The sequence below is a fragment of the Cydia splendana genome, chromosome 20 (assembly GCF_910591565.1).
Source record: "Cydia splendana chromosome 20, ilCydSple1.2, whole genome shotgun sequence".
In the NCBI taxonomy this organism is placed as follows: domain Eukaryota; kingdom Metazoa; phylum Arthropoda; class Insecta; order Lepidoptera; family Tortricidae; genus Cydia; species Cydia splendana.
In genome coordinates, this window is record NC_085979.1 from 13900286 (window position 1) to 13922134 (window position 21849).

Sequence of the window (21849 nt, forward strand, 5' to 3'; positions counted from 1 at the left end):
TCATAGACCGAGAGCTATGCATTAAATAACGATGTAAATTATACAGTAAATAAATGCACGGAGCGAATAATCAACGCAAGGTGAACCTACTGAATATAACTTAAATTAAGAACTTTTTACAAAAAAAAAAAAACCGACTTCAAAAAGGATGAAATAAAATATTACCCTTTTTTAAGTCTATGCGTTACCAACTGATATGTTTGAAGTCGCTTACCAGCTTACCACGAGTTTGACATTGATATATTCGCTAGCGTGTGTGTAACTTACTTTCTATGCATGTCGCTCGTACTGGCATATTAGTGCGAGCGAGATGCATAAAAAGTAAGTTACGAAGACGTTAGCGAATATGTCAATGTCAAACTCGTGGTAAGGCTACTGATCGGGGGTAGTGACAAACTCATGGTAAGGCTACAGTTGCACTCCATCCAATTGGTGGTTTTCGGAAGCAAATGCTCGAGTTACTTTAGAAAACACCGAAATCACTTTACACGTGCCTTTAAAAATTGAGGAGTTCCCTCAATTCCTCATGGATTCCATCATCAGACCAGAACCAAAAATAATACGGAAACACCTTGGAGGTAACTTCTTCCAAACAAAAAAAGAATTACTCAAATCGGATCACAGGTGCCGGAGTAATCGCTGAACATACTACATTATAAATCATCATCATTATCATCAAAACAATCATCATCATCAGGTCTACTTCATGAAATTGGTGGTTTTCGGAAGAAATTGCTCGAGTTGCAGAAAACACCCAAATCACCATGCATATACCTTTAAAAATTGAGGAGTTCCCTCAATTCCTCATGGATCCCATCATCAGAACAGAACCAAATTAATATGGGACCAACTTGGAGGTAGGTCCTTTCAATCAAAAAAAGAATTACTCAAATCGGACTACGGATGTCGGAGTAATCGGTGTACGTACATAGAAAAAAAAAAGATAGCCACAACCGACTACAGAACCTCCTCCTTCTATGAAATTGAAGTCGGTTAAAAACTACTGAATGTAACTCTCTGATGTATATAGAGCCCTTATTTTAGAGTAAACGGGTCTAGCGCGATATTATTTCATTATTTTTCCCTTAACTTACGTTACGTCTCAGCTGGGTTGCCCCAGCTGTGGTCACGGATGACTGACGACCCACCAAAATGTCAACGGAGGTGAGTACACAACACTAAACTACCCGATTAGTTTATAAAAATGTTGGGGTTAGACAAAACACCGCGTCTCGCGTTTTGTACACTAAAATATGTGTACGATAATGGACTCTTTTTACAAGCTTTTATTTAAATTCCCCTGTTAGTATGTAAGTTTTTTAGTGTGGGTCAAATCTTGGAAATTTGACCCACTTCCCGATTTCCGATTGAACTGAAAACTTGCATATATAAGTCGGCTGACAATGCAATATTATGGTACCATCGAGCTGATCTGATGATGGAGACACGAAGTAGCCATAGGAACTCTCTGATAAAACAACGCAAACTAATAGTGTTTCGGGTTTTTAGAAATATCTCGATGAGCATTAGTTGCCTGTGGAAAGAAAAGTACACCCAGCGATAAAATCTTGTACCAAAATGATTTTTTTGCCAAAAACTTATTTATACGTAAGCTCTTGGACTGTAATAAATCCGTGCGGGTCTCTTAGCGTGTTTATTTTTATTCGCGATGTTTCAGGGCAGCCATCCGGCGCTGATAGGGGCTCAAGTCTTCTATAGTATTTCTTTAGATAATTTAAAAATAACAAACCTAAAGCGGTGGTGGCCGAGTGGATATGAAATTCGACTTTCAATCCGGAGGTCGCGGGCTCAAATCCTGGCTCGTCCCAATGAGTTTTTCGGAACTTATATACGAAATATCATTTGATATTTACCACTAGCTTTACGGTGAAGGAAAATATTGTAAGGAAACCTGCATACATCTGCGAAGAAATTCAAAGGTGTATGTGAAGACCCCAATACGCATTGGGCTAGCTTGGGGAGTTGGGGACGATAGCCCAAGCCTTCTAGCGCATGAGAGGCCTGTGCCCAGCAGTAGAACGTATGTATATAGGCTGAAATTGTAAATTATAATTTAAAAACAAAATATCTAAATTGTGTCAGGTAGATTTTTTAAAAGTTGCTTGATTTTAATAACAACTTTCGTTTAGCGCTAATGAAATTGTTTTAACTCTGAAACTCGCTATGAAATGAATTTCTTAATTAAAAATTACCAAATACGAACCGTAAAATAAGATACATTAAAGTGTTTTTAACGGTGAAATAAAGTACTTTTAAGCAAAATGTTAATGGTGCCCATAGTCTAATAAAACATGGTCTTCTCTTCCCAGAGTGACACGGGCCTACGTCACAACAACATGGCCGCTATATATAGCGCTATCGCATATTATAATATAGCGCTGTCGCATGATGACGTAGGCTTGTGTCAGTTAGGTGACCTAGAAAAGACGGGAAGAGAGTACCAGGCGGAGTATATTGTTATACCATGATGGTGCCTAATTTCTAATCCACAATAATATTTGAGAAACAAACATTTTCAGAATAAAGTTATGTATGTTGTACAAACAGCAACACTTCTAACTGTACAATTGTACATCGGTGGACCTTATTACAAAAGGCAGAAGGTCCACCGATGTACAGTTAACAGTGGGGGCGATGGTACGTATTATTTAAACTAAAAGTGTCATCAATAAAATTCAAATACTGTCAATTTGCTAAATACCAAATTTAGTCAAATTGTGTTTTTTGAAAAACTAATTATAGCCAGCCTTTTATGAAGGTAGTATGATACCTTTGGGTATGGTGCTTTACGCACGCTAGCGTCCCCTTCCCTCCCCCTGCCGCAACCCCCCCTTTTTGCATGAAATATGTCCCGGTATACAGTTTTTTTCATTTTTTGGGGAAAGTATACAATATAGGAAAAAAGTGTCAATAAAAGAAATAATCCCTATTAAATTCTTAACAAAAAAGGTGATATTAATTTTTTTGATATAACGCACCATATTTATGTTATGGCTAGACGAACTTCGACAAAATTTAACCGAGCTTATTCTCCGTATAAGATTTCTTTCAGTACTATCAAGTACTATGTTAAATTGAACTTCAACAAGTTAATACATGAATATGGTGAGCCTTACCAAAAAGTTTCATATAACCTTTTTTGTTTAGAATTTATTAAGGATTATTTCTTGCCTTGACACTTTATTCCTAATTCTAATACTTTTCTCAAAAATTAATAAAAACCGTCAACCGGGACATATTTCATGCAAAAAGGGCAGGGGGAGGGAAGGGGACGCTAGCGTGGGTATAGCACCATACCCAAAGGTATCATACCACATTCATAAAAGGCTGGCTATAATTTGTTTGTCTTCCCCATACATTAGAACACAACTTAACCGAATCAATGACAATTCCCGAAGATTCATTGTCCTTTAATGGCATCACTCAAGGTATCAAAAGGTAACTACATACAAAGGATAATAAGTACAATATTGTTTGTTAGTTTGATTCTTAACAATATCAGTCGAGAAAGTTTGAAATATCTGCATTCTACATTGTGTCAGCGCTGTTCCTTGAATCCATGAAACTCTCAACTCGCAAAAAATGCACGACTGGTGAATTTTAAGCCATACTTGCTATTCTGTTCACTCAAAATGTCATATTTGAAAGGGAAATGTAAAGGAGTTACATCTTTCTTTAAACGTGGCATCATTGTTCACCGGTATTTGGAAGAGTAGTTTATAGAATGTCGTATCTGTCACGTCTATTGAAAATAGAACCTTTCCTGTAGCGGCCTAAAGTCGGTATTACTACAACGTTGGAAAAATAACTCTGCTCAGGAGAGGTTTTACAGCGAATAAAACTTTATGACTGGTCCGTAAAGTTGATTTTGGAATGGCATCGTAAAGTTTTACTGGAAGTAAAATTTATAGGTTGTTATTAGTGGGAATAATATAATTACTGCTGGCTGGCTATTGGGCTTTATTACTGTTTTATTTGACAACTCTCCGAAAGTTCCCTTACAAAGATATATAGGTAAAATAGTTATTTGTTTTACAAGGGGGCAAAGTTGTTGTTTAACCGCTCGTGCTAAAATTGATACCCGAGCAAGCGAAAGATTCTAAAATTGAACCACGAGCGTAGCGAGTGGCTCGAAAAATGGAATCTTGAGCGTTGCGAGGGTTTCAAAGCACGAGGGTTAAACAAAATTTGCCCCCGAGTGAAACACAAAATTTTTCACCACACCAACCCGGAGCAAATATTAAATGTAAAATATCAAACAAAATCAAACCAAATCAAATCCAAATTAATGTTATTAAATATTTATCATCCAAAATCATCATTTAAAAGTCAATTCTACCAGCAAACATAAGAAAACAACTCAAAATTTGCATTTGATTACTTTGCCTCACATGTGAATAAAGTGCAACTTTGCTATCAGTTTTTGAAGTGCAAAGTAATCCTTTCCGAGCTGGAGTGGTGAAAAGTAAATTGTAAGATTTTTACAAGTAGGTTTTTGCAATGTTTCCTGTAATACGAGTATGTTTGTTCGGACCAAATATTGCAAGTTAAGTTAGACCTACTTCCCATTATTTGATTGACCTGAAACTCAACATACATAATTATGTAAGTCGGGTGATAATGCAATATTACACTACCATCCCCGGACCCGGGTATGTCCTTAAACTACGTCCAGGACCCGGCTATGTCCTTAAACTACGTCCAAGACCACCGGTGGACGGGCAGCAGCGTCCCTCAAATTCGGTGTACTCGACTGCGATCGCCAACCCGCCTGCCAAGCGTGGCGATTATGGCATACACCCCCCAAAGGGGGAGGCCTATGTTCAGCAGTGGACGTCTTATGGCTGAGATGATGATGATGATGATGACACTACCATCGAGCTAATCTGATGGACACAGGCGGTGGCCATATAAACTCTGTGATGAAACAACACAACCTAGTCATATTTGGGTTTGTTTGAATTGTCCCTAGAGTATTTGTTACCTGTTGAAAGAAAAGTACGGTCGGCAGTGAATCAACAATGGAATTTTTGACAAAAACCTTATTAAGGTTGAGTTTCAGGTCTTACCTATTTAAAATACAGCAGGTATTTTGCGTCGAGAGCCTAGGCAAGAAATCTTAAGGTGTAATAAACTTGTGTTCTAGCTTTGTTTGAAGCGTTTGTTCCTACTCGTAAAGCATTCTTGCAGCATTGTGATCTTCAAGAGAATGCCTTGAATGCCGCTGGTTTCTTATTTATTATACTCCGAGGAGGCTTAAGAGATTATCTCATCTACTGGGAATTATACAAACTCGATGAGCGTAATTCAATGTTTGAAAATAGACGGCTGCGATATACTCGTAAATGTGGATTATTCAAAGAATGATATGAATGATATCTTATAATCTCGATACCGACCCGATCTCGAATATCTCTAAATAATCTATTAATTTCTTCTAAGATCTTTCGATTTATCACAGATGACTTAATTTAATTATTGACTAAGTATATTATTATGGGACTTTCTGGAAAATTTTCCATTCAACCAAACCAATAATTAATCGGAAAATGTGGCACTCAATATGTGTAGTTAATAATAATACGACAAAAATACACAATAGGTACGGTCAAAGATATAATCTTCTCTTTTTGATTTTGGTTAATAAGTGTATTAGTATTAAACCTTAATTGCAAAGAACGCCAACAAATAACGTACAATGTAGCCAAAAGACATCCCATTAATATTTCAATTAAGTTGAGCGACGAACAATTAAAATAGCGCCGAATAATCAGCTCCACGGATGAGTCGGGTGACCACTCTCAAACTCCCATCTCAATTAAATACAAATATCTGGAAGACCGAGCGTTGCTCGGAAAACATATAAAAACTCAATAATGCGCGTTTTCCCAGACACAAGACCTACCTAAATCGATTTTTGGCCCCCGAAAACCCCAATATAGCAAATTTCATCGAAATCGTTAGAGCCGTTTCCGAGATCCCCGAAATATATTAATAAACAAGAATTGCTCGTTTAAAGGTATTAGATAAGTAGATACATTTAACCTGTCTTAGAGAAAACGAGGATTTTTAATTAAAATCCGCCTTAGGCCCATAACGACCGACACGTCACTTGTTTACTTCAACTGACGGCTCGATTCGGGAAATTAATTAGAGATTCACTAGATATGAAATAGTAAAGGTATGTGACGTTCCATGTCAAAAGGTACCTTATGGCGGCTGGCGCTTACGTCGCATAGCGCCGCAATAATATTGGAGCGGCGTTAATAATACCGTAAGCGCCAACCGCCATAAGGTACCTTTACCCGTGGGACGTCACATATCTTTACTACATCGTATCTAGTTAATCTCTAATTCATTTCCCGAATCGCGCCGTAAGAGCCTAGCCAAGATAACTATAGTTGAAAACGCTAATCGAAACTATCTCGTATCTCGGGCGGTATTCGAACTGGCACCGCATTCCGGTACCCGCCCTAGTTCTTCCAAGGAAACTGCGAACAACCCGAAAAGCCTGAGAGTTATCAAGGTACGCCATCTATTTTAAATTCATTACAACCTTAACAACGCCCCCTTTTGCCGAGCGGCGAAACTACATAGTAACCTAGAGGCTCTTTGAGGTGAAAATGCTAATACAGCGCTCCAAGTGGCGAGTAGCTGAACTTTCCAAGGTCACATTGTTCAATAATGTTAAGCAGTTGCCATGGCAACCGCCAGGAGAGGCGGGGCCTCACGTAGCAACAGTTTGTTTTGAGTACTGTTCAGGGCATATTCAATGGAGTTGAAGTCTTAATAGTCTGAAGATAGAGTCGATTTTGGAGCTTCACGAATAAAAGCTTTCCGATATTTGTTTTGTTATGTAGTTGAGCGCTCTCTGGACTAATTAAAAGCAATGTTTGTATCTCGAAAGTAGTAAATTGGATATTTTACTTTAGGCACTAAGAAGCTCGCTATGTAGCGTAGAGGAGGTATCATGATCTGATCTTAACTGATGGCTGATTCCCTAGTATTTTAAAAATATAGAAATCTTAGAAGATTTCAACTGTATATACCTGCTTACAATCCGGTGGTGTCACTAGTGCGTTGCAAAATTTAATGGAACAAAAATGCAAGTACAGTCAGCTAAACTATTAGCCCTGCAGTTTATTTGTATACCTACAAAATACAAATATACCTATATTAAAAATAAATACATAGTAGTACAAGTACTGCCTGTACTTGTACTACTATGAAACTATTCAATTTATCCCACTGGCTTGCCTAGTGGAAGGTTCATGCATATGCTATGCATACATATATCTATCTCTTTCACTCTTGCAACGACCACGCATGTGCAGTTAAGTTGTTTTACGACCGCGATCGTCAGTTTGGTTTGCGAACACTATACTTACAGGCCGATTCGAACGTATACTGACATCAGAATGATTCTTTAATGTTGTTATTTAGTTATCTTGCGTCTCGCCCGCGCCAATACATGTACGGACAAGTTAGAGCGATAAGTGAATGACACCAGTTAGATTTCATTCTGATATCAATGTACGTTCGAATTGGCCTCATAGCCTCCGAGTGGACAGTAACTCGGCATACAGACGTGCCCGGAATCCCGTATCCGGATTATACCGGTTTAAACTGAACTACTACTGAAGTAATGCTTATTAGTGATTCGCGGATAGAACTTAGCGGTGACGATCAGAGAACTAGCTGAGAATGCAACCGGGAGAAGTTGAATAAGCTTTTTTGTCAAAAACATCATTTTGCATGCAAACTTTTATCGCTGACTGTACTTTTCATTCCACAGGCAACTAACGATTCTAACAAACCCCAACACAATAAGGTTGCGTTGTTTTATCACAAAGTTCAATCTAATAATGGTAAGTGGGTCTAATTAAGCTTACAAGAATTCAATGGCACACGGCAAAAAAACAATTCCTAGAATTTTGATAGCCCATTTATTCAGTTGTAAGGTTGCACTGCGTGGGCTATCAAAATCGCTGCAGACTTTTCTTGGTCTAACTCTAGCGAACTGGACAACTAAGACAAATCGATTGAAGAATTAATCATCAAAATCGACACACTCATTTAATCTCTAGTATACCACAAAGGAACATACATACGGGTAAAAATAGCAGAGGTATATTTATAATAACAAAACAAATACTATATTAAGAACAATAAACTACAATATTGCATTATTGCCCCATAACCGAAACCAATCTATTGTAATCTCGCCAGAAATATCAGTATTACTGGAAAGCTCATAACCTATAACTCTGTCCATGATTGGGCCATTAACTGGAATGATTGTTAGCGTCGGCCCGGACTATTTATCAAGTTTGCCTGCCTCTGGGTCCTTTAGCTTAATTACATTAGATATAGCACTATGGAATGAACAATAACATTTGTACATAGTTGCTGTAGTTGCTGTAGAAAAATTAGTAACAAAACCAAGATCAGATTGATACGAGCACTGGTATTCCCTATCTTCCTGTATTAAGGCAAAGCAGAGAGATTGTGGGCCGTGATTTTTCATTTTCACTCCTTTATAAAACTTCGCCTTTTAAAAACGTTATAATAACTCTTCTGACTAATTACAGGGCCAGCTCCAAGCTAAGAAAATACTTAATAAGATAAGATTGTGCTTAACAAAGAAAAAGAGCGTAAATATTTTACTGCGTTTTACGCCGGAGTTGGAGTACTTAACTGAAACACAAATTATACACACACAAAATGAACAATAAGCATAATGGTTATATGTGTATTTTTTATGATATTATAGAAGGCAAGAGCAGACTAATCGCCTGGTGGTACGAGTAAGTAATTACATTAACCTATGAGCACCTGTAGGTGGGGTTTCAAGTGCTTTGCCTACGGATTTGACATTATTTCACACAAAATACGGCTGTACAGATTTCTATAAAACTTGGCACACAGATGTCTTTTAATCTGCCTTTGCATAGCTTACAACTGAATAGCCATACATTGCTCCGACATTTTGAATAAAATTGAAACCAGAATCCACAAAACAAACATGACGGAAAGTATGGAACCTGCTCACAAAATCTCAAAAGAATCGGTTGAGAAATACGACACAGGTTCTCCCAGATTCTACAGAATTGGTACCCGGGAAATTAATTAGAGATTCACTAGATATGAAATAGTAAAGATATGTGACGTTCCATGGCAAAAGGTACCATTGCCCCGGCTTAATATTGGAGCGGCGTTAATAATAGCTTAAGCGCCAGCCGCCATTAGGTACCTTTTGCCGTGGACCGCACATATCTTTACTATTTCATATCTAGTGAATCTCTAATTCATTTCCCGAATCGCGCCGTTAGTGGGGTCAGCTAATAAAAACAAACCAAAACAAGCTAAAGAATATTTGTCATAAGACTGTTCTATGTTAAATTCTATAATGACGGCTAATTTGTGCCTAATTGGGGTTCTCTGCAAACACTCCAAAATGGCCGGTTTATTAAGCTCAGCTTTTAGATAATAAAAATGTCTCAATTTTCAGTCTTCATTTTTAAGTAGGAGCTAAAATTGTTTGATTCTGAAAGCGTAGTTGATTTTTAAACACAATTCATTTAATGTAGTTAGTGAGTTAAGGTTAACTGAAATGTTAATTTAGTCAGACGTACGTGTCCTTTCGCGTTGAAATTCCGTTATAAGTAAATAAAGATAAGATAAGATACCCGTAAAACATCGAAACCTCTTTAATCCGGGCTTCTTATCTTAGAAATTATCTCGATGCGAGTAGTAGGTAGATGACTTTTTATTAAAATACAGTCAGCGATAAACTATACACTTATCTCTAAGCTTATTTAAGTTGCTTACTTATTAGGTAGGCCTTCTCGCGAGTGAGAGGAGGCCTGTGCCCAGCAGTGGGACGTATATAGGCTGAATGATGATGATGACTTATTAAGTACCTACTTAAGTACTACTTTAAAAAAAACAACGGGTTGCACTCCGGGAGTGGGTTTATGCGTCGTTGGACTAAAAGTAAATATGGCGATGTATAAAAATGTCTACTTGCATAAGTTCGTGCGTATATAATTTCGACGAAGTATAAAAATGTGCATCTGTACATTAGACCAAATATAAATATGTTGCGGCACTAGACTAAAAGTAAATATGACGATGTATAAAAATGTCCACTTACATAAGTTCGGGCGTATATAATTTTGACGAAGTATAAAAATGTGCATCTGTATATTAGACCAAATATAAATATGTTGCGACACTAAAAGTAAATTAATGGCGATGTATTTTTATATATAGACTCAAAAAAGAAGCGAATCATTTTGATTATATCATTAAAAACAGTCTGTTTTTTTCAACGAGAAAGAATAGACGGAACACGGACATTTTATTCGATAAGACGTATGAGAGGTATTTAGTGGAAGTAATCGAGGAAGATATGACACCGATAGAGCTTCTTGACAAAGTTATCAGGTTCAAATTACAATACAAGATGTTGGAACGCTACGAATAAACTTTTAGACTTATAATTTTGGAGGAGAAACAATGAATAAAATATCTTTATTTTAAGTGTAAGCAGAGCAATTTGGTTTAGTAGTTTTGTTAAAGATAATTAATAAATATATTTTCAAATGTTCTCAGTTTTTTTTTATAATTTATAGATAAATGTTTGTCTGTTTAGAATTCAGCTTGTTTGTTGATCGCTTATCTATTAGCTTGTTCATATTTATTGAATATTATTCGTTTTAATTTAAGAACTAGATGTTACGAGGGGATGAATTTGTCCCGTATATGTATTATTATAATCCTGGACCTATGTAAAGAAAGTAGTCATTTTTATATTCCGACTTGATAAGACTTAGACATTTGTATACTTTGAAAGTAGTCATTTTTATATTCCGACTTGATAAGACTTAACTTAACATTTTGAAGTATTGGCTTTCTAATACTCGGACCAATTTTTATTTTATATGTAGACATTTTTATACATCGCCATATTTACTTTTAGTCCAACGACGCATAAACCCGGGAGTGCCGACAGAAGTGAACACTCAATGACTAGTCCAAAATGTCTGCAGCACTATGTATAATTGACCCATCCTCCTTTCTATTGAAAAACTTTAGTTCCGAAATTGCTGGCCAGTGAGCTTAAATTTGCAGCGTTAATTGTTTAAAATTCGAATAGAAATTGTAAAGTTACCTTGCAGACCTCGCATCTTTATTGAATTATATTTGAGTGATATAAAGTTAGAATGTAACTGTGAGATCCTCGTATTTCAGCCCGTACAAGATTAGAACATTGAGCTTTATTGCTTAATATAAAAGACCAGTTTTAAATAATTGACCTGATTATGATACGTTATGACTAAAGTTCTTTGGTGAATTGTTGTCCGTGACACATGACGTCAGCGTTACGTTACGCGTTATGCGTTACGCGTTACGCTGTATCGAGTTTATCATTTTTTCCCCACCTCAAAAAGTGCTCAGCGCCGCTAAAGAAGTTTTCACTTCAAAAAGTATAGGTTCACGTTCCTTTCTTTTGGTTCGCTAGCCCCAAGGCCTATTTCTTGGGACCCGCTGTTGACTTGCAATTACAATATTCATTACTCTTACTCGACTTTCTTTTAAATTTTATTACCACAGTATTTGCTTTATAAGATCAATGGTGGGGTTGGATATAAGAATAATATTTTTGTAGGAAAGTTTTGTTATTAAATGTTCCTTACAATCCACGATACGTATTGCACTCCGTAATATTTTTGTATTTATTAGAAATAGGGTAAATAATCTTACTCGAAATAGATCTTCTTTCTTTAAAAATGTTTATGGTGCTGTATGTATAGATGGTTTTTGCAATAAACGTTTTTCTATTCTATTCTATATATTATCTACAATTCGTCAGACGGTCAGAAATACCATTTTCCGACAAAGGTACACCATACGTCCCTCGGGAGCTGCTGTCAACGATTGGAGCAATATTATTTATTACATGTGGTCATCGGCTGAAATATTGTTGATTTGAAGATTATTTACACCCTACAAACTAAAATTGATGGGTCGTGTTTTTCAGTCCTTGTATCCATCCATCCGCCATCAGATATATCGAAGCGGCCAAGGTGCTCAAAAATATCTGAACATGCACTTTAACGTTTTGATAATAGAAGCTCTGTTCAAATATTTGTGGGCCGCTCCGATATATCTGATGGTGACTGTATGTCTGTGAAAAATTATTACCTTCACTCGCAGCGCAATCGGATTGATTGCAGTTTCGTTAAATGTGATTCTGAACGTGATATAAACGACAAATACAGGGTGAAATCGGGGTCGTGTAGCAAGAAAGAAAAATAAGACTTGCCACTTAATTAGGAATACAACACTGTAGATTTGAGTGCATTAATTTGTATCTTTTTCGCACATACAAAAAATAAATACAAAATAATTTCTTATTTAGAGTCATGGTCACCCTGTACAGACTTGACAAGACAAACATCTAGTAAATAAAGTAGTGGTAACTTACGATAATTAATTGATAACACTTATCTTCGGTTTTACATTCAGTGTAAAAGCAATTAAAAAGAACCTATAAAATAATTTAAAGACTTTATTAAAATAATATTACAATCACTGGGACGGATCTCCACAAGCTTTTAACAAATTCGATCACAACTTAAACATACTTCAGGAGCTGCTCAAAGTGTGATCCGTTTTGCTGTCGCAGTGTCGATACAATTCGGCTCGTCGCCTTAGGTTATCTTTTAATCTGCCGAGAGCAAAGTGATTCATTTTCACACTTTAAAATGCTCCAATAACTCGCTGACGAAGCTATCGAACTATCGAAGGATGGTTGGTGTTGGACTCTTTTTCGTACACCAATCTTTTGATTTCGCCCCAGAGAAAAAGATCCAAGGGCGTCAGGTCGGGACTACGAGGAGGCCATGCCATGGGTCCGCCGCGGCCAATCCAACGTACCGGGAACTGTTCATCGAGGTAATTGCGTACTCGGTGTTCAAAATGAGCCGGAGCACCATCGTGTTGATAGTGTAAGTTATGCAAGTAATGTTCCGGCACTTCTCGCAGTAAATAAATAAATAAATCCCGAGCAGTGGTAGCACGACGTGCTTGGTAATAAAACATTACCATGTCAGACTGCTTAACATTTGAAAACGGATATGTCGCGGGCATTTTTCTGCTTCATTATCTTTTAAATTGCCAGAATTAATAAACTCAATGTACAATCCTTGAATGATTTTATTTATTTTAAAGTTTTGATTTTGTCATAACAGTGACGGTTGACATTTCTTACTCATCTAATCAGTTGTTTATTAAATAGGTTTTAACATTAATTGTAAGGTAACCATAATTTGTGTTTTTAACTGGGATACTTAAATTGCTGATTAATTAATGAATAGCTGGAATTAGTTAAAAATTAACTTTATACCTAACATCGCATTAATTTACCGAGTTAAGTACAATAGGTTTGAGTCACGACCCCGATTTCGCCCTGTATAGTTATATTTTATATAAATGAAGTTCTTTGAGTAACTTTACTCGTTTATCTTCTTAAACTGGACTTTTTTCTTCCCCTGAAGCACCATTAAGTTACCGTAAACATAAAGTGGATACAAAGCTTGTCCTGGTCATGATTCAAGCGTATTAAAAGTTTTCAACGAGAAACCAGACCCATCGTTAGAAACTTTGTTACATTACATCAGACTTGTCTCGAAATAGAAACATTTTATGATACATGTGAGTTTTTTTGGCGATATTGAAAACTTGAACCATGGAAATAGTACCTACTACGTGTTGATAGAATATGATTGAGCAATTTTAACAAAACTTCCGTGAGACACAGACATATTAAATATATTCAGAGCGTTTTTCAACTTAAAATACGTGAGTGACCCGTTCAGAATATATTTAATTTTATTGAGATTAAAAACATTGGTAACCAGTTGTTAAAACTTTAAAAGTACATGATATTTCTGAAAACAATTAAAAAACATTGTTTTTATCGCTTTATAAAGAGCAATGGCTCTCTCCCGATAATTAACCTCTTGTGTCTGGAGAGATTAATTGCGTCTCATTAATGCATCATTTATTATCCTGCTGTTTATACGATCAACATTTTATATACTAGCTTTAATTGGCAATTTATTTTGCAGTGGAAGTTTTAATACAGTTCCGTAACCAAATTGGCAAAAACGAAACCCTTAAGTATATGTAGAATCTGTATGAAAATAAAAGAGTATTGACTCCCTTAAATTTATTCCATGACTCTTTCCGCATAGACTCTAGTTCCGTCAAGTCTATCCGTACGAGTATGCCACAGACATTTTACTCAAAAACTAACGGACATATTTTAATGAAATTTTGAAAACAAGTGTATTTTATGAGCCGCTACTTAGGCTAGACTTACAATTTAAAAATATGTATTTTGAGGGGGATTCGGAGCGAGCTAAAGAAATGGATATTCAAGCCAGTCATAAAGGCCATCATGTATTAAAATGTATCGTAGTGTACGTTTGTGTAGTACATATACCTATATATTTACAGATATTTTGGGATTATTCCAAAATCAAACCGCACGTCAACCACTAGGAAACTAATATCTGTTTGTTCATTTTCCTTATCTACACACACACACCTGTATATCTAAGGGAAATATTTTAGCAGCAGCGGATTTATTACAATACACGGATAAAGATTCCAACTGAATGGAATTCATTCATCTCCTAGCCGTCATCTTGACGTGTGGCATAGGTGCTCAATTTATACAGTTGTTCTATTTTTTTGCCTGCGTGAAGGGTTAAGGCTACCTTTCCATTGAGGCGGAGATGAGAGGAGACGTGAGGATATATAATGTCACTGGTTGTAATGTAATCCAGCGGAGCGGACAAGAGGGGTTGATTTCCACACGGTTCTCATCTCCGTTCATCTTCGCCTTAGTGGAAAGGCGTATTATTTTTGAACTTAGCAATCTAAGTCTTCCTCAATAACGTCTGTCTTACGACTCTAGGTTGTCCAGTAGTCATATGAGCGTTACTGGCCCTTAAAATTACAAACTTACAGTCAAAAAAATGAATTTTAGTACCATTTCGTACCTTGTCACAATGACAATCAATATTAAAGTCGCTAAGGACCTCACAATGTGACAAGGTAAGAAATTTATTATTTATTTCATTTTCATGTGATTTACAAACATAGATATACAAAACAATAAGTATACAACATAAACACCTTAAAAGTTGACAAATAGATATAATACAGCGGTAGCCAAACTATTAAATTTTAGCTACCACATACTTGTAGGGGAATATAGTGGAGCATTATGGGAGGACAGTCTGGTTTTTCCGCTATCATTCTCAAGGTGAATGAAATGGTACTGATATTGAATTCCTTGACCGTACAATCCTTTCTTAGCTATGACGATACAACGCGATCGCAAGCAGTAGATTAATATACTCTCATAACACTGTATTATCTCAAAATGATCCAGCTCAGCTCGCACTAATGAATGTCCGAGTGAAACGCGCTGATTTATAAGTGCTATCCATCAACAGCAAAGTATTTACACGAAAATGGATACCGTCGCTTATCTTATTTTAACATCGTTAAGGACGGGCATGATAAATAAATGGCAACTTAGCATGGCATAAAAAATATTATGTAATCATCGGAATTTTCCAAATGAGTTTTAAAAGCGCAATATTAATAATAATGACTAAGCACTTCTGTAAGCTCAATCAATCATTATCGTGATAACTTTTTAATGACAATCAGTTTAACGGTTTTTGAGAAAAAAGATTATATTGGCATGTGCTAAGCTTCTGGTTGGGGAATGGATGAAAATTGATTAGTGCAGGGAACTGTCAAACTTTTATAACTTGACTTGTCATCTGTCCTATGTATACCTATTACTGGGGGCAGTTATGAAGTTGACCCAAAAAAATATTAAGCTAATATGTGCTTCATCATATATGTTCCTTAAGTAATTCTAAGTATTTCTAGTCCGGGAGGCAATAAGAAATGTGTGTCTAGTCGGGAAGGGCGGGGTACAAAGATGGCCACTAGGCATGTGTCGTTCACGAGCGAGTAATTTAAATGAACTGTACCATTTGACTGAACTCACTCACTTTTCAACGCAGTGCAGATTCAACTCGCTCATTTCGCTCAGTAACTCATCTATCTCAGTGTTCCTTGCTCGCTCTTTACCACTCATGATTCGAATGAGCCAGCCGAGCGTAACGAGCGAGTGAACGAGTGAGACGATGCGAATAGGTTTCGGAGCGGTTCGGAAGAATTCGGAGGGTGTCGGGAAAACATGGCGGGATCGTATCGCGTGATTCGCCATCTTGGTCGCACTTATGTCATCTGATTGATTGACATCTCTCTCTATTCACTCGTGAACAATATAGCTTACAGATCCACTGAGCGAAATGAACGAAATGAGCGAAATGAGTGATACATATCACAGCGAGCTTCTCAACTCAGTGAATCTTTTCAACTCAGTGCAGCGTTTTGCGCATCTCTAATGGCCACCACCCATTAAAAAAAATCTATTCTCGTTATCGTGGCTACTAGGGCAAGTTTTGTTTCATTTTCGTATAAACCGAAGACGTAGAATTCATTGCTGATATTTGTTTTTTTCAGTTTCATCGTAATTTTACAAGAGAAACTTAAAAAGGTGAAAATTTTGGATGGACATTTTTGCTTTAAGAGCTAAACTTTTGTATAGTGACAAAAAATACCATACAATATATAGTATAATAAAGCGCAATTCATGTAGATTCTAAAAATATACACTCGATCGAAAATTCGATGATTAGAAACAACATAAAAAACTCGTCGTCGCCATTTAGCCATCAAAACTGCGCAGTCGGGTATTAAGCATTGTTTCAGTAAATACTTAAGGCGCCAACCCCTCAACAAGGAGTCCGATGTCTGCCTACTTATCCGGAAAATGCTTAATCATTCAGACACCATATTTCATAGCTCTTGTTACCCGAGAATTTGTAAATCTCTCAGTTATTTAGTCGTCTGGTTTCGGAAAATGTGACGTCACAAAGAAGGTTTAAGGTCATTCAAGGTTTTGGTCGTGGTATAGAATATTTGTCCTTATGTGGGGTCAAAACTCCTTAGACCAGGCTTCGATAATAGTGGATTTTGCTAGAAAATTTGTTTTTTTAGTGTTTCGTTGTCAACAATGTCAAATGATAAAATTATTATGAAATGAAAAAAAAAATTATAGTCTTGATTTTCACAGGGATCGGAACAGGTTTTTAGCAAAATCTTCGAAAGAATCATATTTTTCGAATTATTTTATACTCCAAATGTAGGACTCCGTTATGTTTTTACGTAACGACTTCGTACAATTAGATTGCCCAATTAGAAATGAAATAATTAACAAAGAACGAAAAAATACCGTTTTAGTTCCCATACAAAAAATACCGGTATCCGATCCCTGGATTTTCAGGCAACTATTTGCTCTCATATAAAAAAAGCCATTTAAAGGCGTTGCAGTGAAATATACCCAGCTTATCATGGAGATCGATTAGGAATATCAATATTTATCTTTATTTCCGACTGCATGTCCTGTCCTTTGCACGCGTAAGGGCCGATACAGACGGACTGCAACCCGACTGCAATTTGTATGGGAACTGCACGCCGGCTGTACGCCAACGTCGGCGTGCAGTTCCCACGTTCCATACCTACAAGTTGCAGTCCACCAGTACCGGCCCTAATAATTCCTATTCGAGAATTTGCTACTGAGCTCAAACAGGATGGACTCTTTCCGGCTGGTTCATCAGAGCTCCATAAATAAATAAAATAAATAAATATTAGGGGACATCTTACACAGATCAACCTAGCCCCAAACTAAGCAAAGCTTGTACTATGGGTGCTAGGCGACGATATACATACTTATATAGATAAATACATACTTATATACATAGAAAACACCCATGACTCAGGAACAAATATTAGTGTTCATCACACAAATAAATGCCCTTACTGGGATTCGAACCCAGGACCATCGGCTTCGCAGGCAGGGTCACTATCCACTAGGCCAGACCGGTCGTCGCCATGTTAGCAGATATTATGACGGAAGTATGCATTAGGAATTACAAAAGTTTACTCTTAATTTCAAACGATATGGAAAGATGCCAAGTAAAAACATTGAAAAATATTCATATTCACAATCCATAGAAGCAGTGGGGACAGAATAAATAAGTAGTAGCTTTTACCAAAGACATATGTAACTTCGTATAAGATGAATAAAGTCTAAGGAAAAAACGTGCCTCGGAAATCAAGAAAAAGTCATTCTCGGATAGATGCCACTCACCTTTAGCCTATGCTCGGCTAGATGGCGTGACGACACCGTTTCATATTTAACACTTTTAACACATATATATCAGTGAATGAACATGGGTCAAAATGATATAAAAATAATAAAATCATTTATATAATTAATCATTTTGAGTTTTAGTCGTGTGTCGATAGATGGCAGTAAATTTACTGCGACTACAAAATTTACTATGACAGGACCCCTCTATACTATCTATTCTCTTTGCTTCTACTGAATTCCATCCTAGCTCGATGAAAGTTGATAATAAACCTAAGTTTATAGGAGGAAAGAAATGTTTTTTATGTCCCTCCAGCGAAGCGGCACCTATAGACAAAAGATTTTACGACTTCGCGATAAAACGAGATGAATCCGCCACTATAAACTGGTGTAGCTTCACACCACAGTATATTATGAAACTACTAGTTTCCTTAAGGTTTCAATATATATCCAAACCAAAAGGCAACCAATGTAGGAGGTATTTAGCCAACTGAAACGTATCTTATAAGAAATCACGTGGGGTGGAGTCCCGGGCACAGCTAGTAGTTGAATATGTACAGTCGCCATCAGATATATCGGAGCGGCCAAGGTGCTCACAAATATCGGAACACGCCTCTATTGTCAGGGCGTTAGAGCGCGTGTTCAGATATTGTGAACACCTTGGCCGCTCCGATATATCTGATGGCGACTGTAGTAGTTCTAAAAACTCATGGGTAAATTAATTGTGTTTGAGAACTATGTATTTGATGCTAACAATAAACGCATATTATCGTATTGGCTGGATTTGGAAAAGGAAACTAATTTTCTAATTTTTTTTTTTGACAACATACATAACGGATGTACCTGGTAACAGTTTCAGATATTGCGAACATCAAAAAGTACTTAGCGATAAAATCTAACTGTAATTAGCTACCTATGTACAGTCGCCATCAGATATATCGGAGCGGCCAAGGTGTTCACAATATCTGAACACGCGCTCTAACGCCCTGACAATAGAGGCGTGTTCCGATATTTGTGAGCACCTTGGCCGCTCCGATATATCTGATGGCGACTGTACCTGGTATATCACAGAACTTTTGAAATAAAAGAGATATGAAAGTAGCTTAGATATTGTCATTTTACTTGTAAATGAAACCTTCTAAAGTATACAAATACTCTATTACAAAATAATACGGTAATTTAAGTGGCAATTAGCGTAATTCGGAAATTGTATCGCCCATCTGGACTGTATCACGGTTACCGCTATACGTTAATAACACAATATCCTTTGCCTCCGGACATAATTATCTGAAACCTATTATAATGTTGATTATCGAAATTGATATTCACCAGAAAGTGATCAGGGCGATTTTGTTGTTTGACCAAATTGACCATAGGTATTAGGGTCAATATGAAAGTCATATTTTTATGATTTAGTATACGAGGCAAATAAGCAGACGAGTTGCCTGATAATAAGCAATTACCATTGCATATGGACACCCACAACACCAGAGGGGTTGTAAGTGCGTTTCCGGGCTTTGAGATGAGAGTACGGTCCGGAAATACTGTCCGTTCATTCCACAGCTTAGCTCCGAGGCAGAAAGTCTCTGGACGTTTTCTAAAATATATATTATTCAAAACCTGATTCTTTCAAATCTGGATATTCTTGGGCTCATTCTACTCAGAATTGACAGAATTCTCTATCCTACCAAAGTATGTCCCAAAATGTCCATTCCATGACGTCACGTTTTAGTGTGAATTTTTTAGGGTCACCCAAAGGGTAAAAACGGGACCCTATTACTCCGGACTCCGCTGTCCGTCTGTCCGTCTGTCCTTCGGCAGGCTGTTTCTCATGAAACGTGATAGATGATGTATTTCTGTTGCCGCTATAACAAAAAATACTAAAAAGTACGGAACCCTCGGTGAGCGAGTCTGACTCGCACTTATCCGGTTTTTCTTTCACTTGCACGTGCGTGACGTAGTGGAAAGTTTAATTTTCATACAAATTTTTGAATCAGGCTTGAATATGCTAGTGATTCTGAGTTGAAAGATCCCAAAAACACCAGGATCAGTGAGAATCAGTACATATTCAACAACTTTAGTATAGGTATCACTTACCTCAGCGGTAGGTCGGTAAGCCCCCTTGCCCTTCCCGTGATCCGGGGAGTGGCGTAGATTTTTAGAGTCTATCTGCACGTTCGTCTGCATCTTGACGCACTTTTACATATCTTGTTGTCTCTTGCGAAGCACTATTTGAGCTCAGTTAGTGTATTTGACTGTCTGCGCACTAAGGCGTACCAGTTTTTGCTTCCACTACATCTTTTCACTATGTATTAATTTTCACTGTTTATGCCCTTAATTTTCACACTATTTTGGATAAACTTAACACTTCTCTGATGTTTAATTTGATTGAAAATTAGGTTGTTTTACACTAGATCTACATTCAATTAGGTCTATCTAGATTCATTCACTTTAGTGTCACCATTTTTCCTTAAATAGTTTTATTGAAATGTTACAAATTTGTTTAACATTTCTTGATATTGATGATTTTATTTGCATTTTCACCGTCGGCTCTCCGATTGTTAATCTACCTGTAACAATACAAGCATAACTATTATAATTGTTTAACTTAATAAAAACTTAATACAATAAGCCTCAATATTAACGTGACAATGAATTTTCTTCACATAGAACCTCATATTTTTTTAAAGTCTGTTTTAGTGTAGCAGTCACTCAGGCCATGCTCAGGCCGTAAAAAAATCAATTGACAATGTATCATTTATGCTTATCGTACCGGCACCGTTGCTAGCTGTATTTTATCAGAATATTTGACTAAGTACATTATTACATACATTCAAACAAATCCTATATTCCTTTGTAGATTATGGCTTGATTAAATAAGACGAGTCTTCGCAAAGTGTGTATTACTTTAATAAAATAACTTGTTCCTAGAGAAAATATCCATTTTCTTGGCTGCAAGACTTCTACAAGCGCAACACGTAAAGTAAACAAAATAAACTCTGCTCTTATTTTCTTACCATCTACTAGAAAACTAGACAAACTCACGTAATCCACGATGCGCAACAAATTTTACATTAAGTAAGTAGGTTACATCTTCCTTCAAAAAAGTTTTAGGTTATATGTCAAATGCTGAAAAAATCTGTCTTGTTAGCATTATTTGCATTTTCTATTTAATTGCACTTTGTGTATATGTATAAGTATATACAATTTTACCTGCAGTAAAAGGCAGCCTATGTAACGAAGTAATTTTCAATAACTATGAAGCTTTAACATCGAGTAACACTAAACAAATATAATCAGAGTTGGTCATATTGCCGAGAAAACTTCACCGGAGTGAAACAAATGACGAGCGGAAAATGCATATTTTTTATCACCGGCCAGCGCGCGCGGTGGGTGCACCATACAGGATATTGTTACAAATTTTGAGTTGTTTCGTCATGTCGGCTGGAATAGGGAATATTACGCCACTACCACAATCCATAACAATCTGGGGGTCTACCGCGAAACAAGAA

The 21849-nt window shown here is 36.8% G+C and overlaps 1 protein-coding gene across 1 annotated transcript in view; it reads right to left on the minus strand.

Moving 5' to 3' along the window:
* Window positions 1-20581, minus strand: part of LOC134800535 (inactive dipeptidyl peptidase 10) — a 460887-nt gene extending 440306 nt beyond the window's left edge. Inside the window, exon 1 of the mRNA XM_063773017.1 lies at window positions 20435-20581. Within this exon, the coding sequence (XP_063629087.1) occupies window positions 20435-20524 (90 nt within the window). The 5' untranslated portion in view covers window positions 20525-20581. The remainder of the gene's footprint in view (window positions 1-20434) is intronic.
* Between the last annotated feature and the right edge of the window lie 1268 nt (window positions 20582-21849).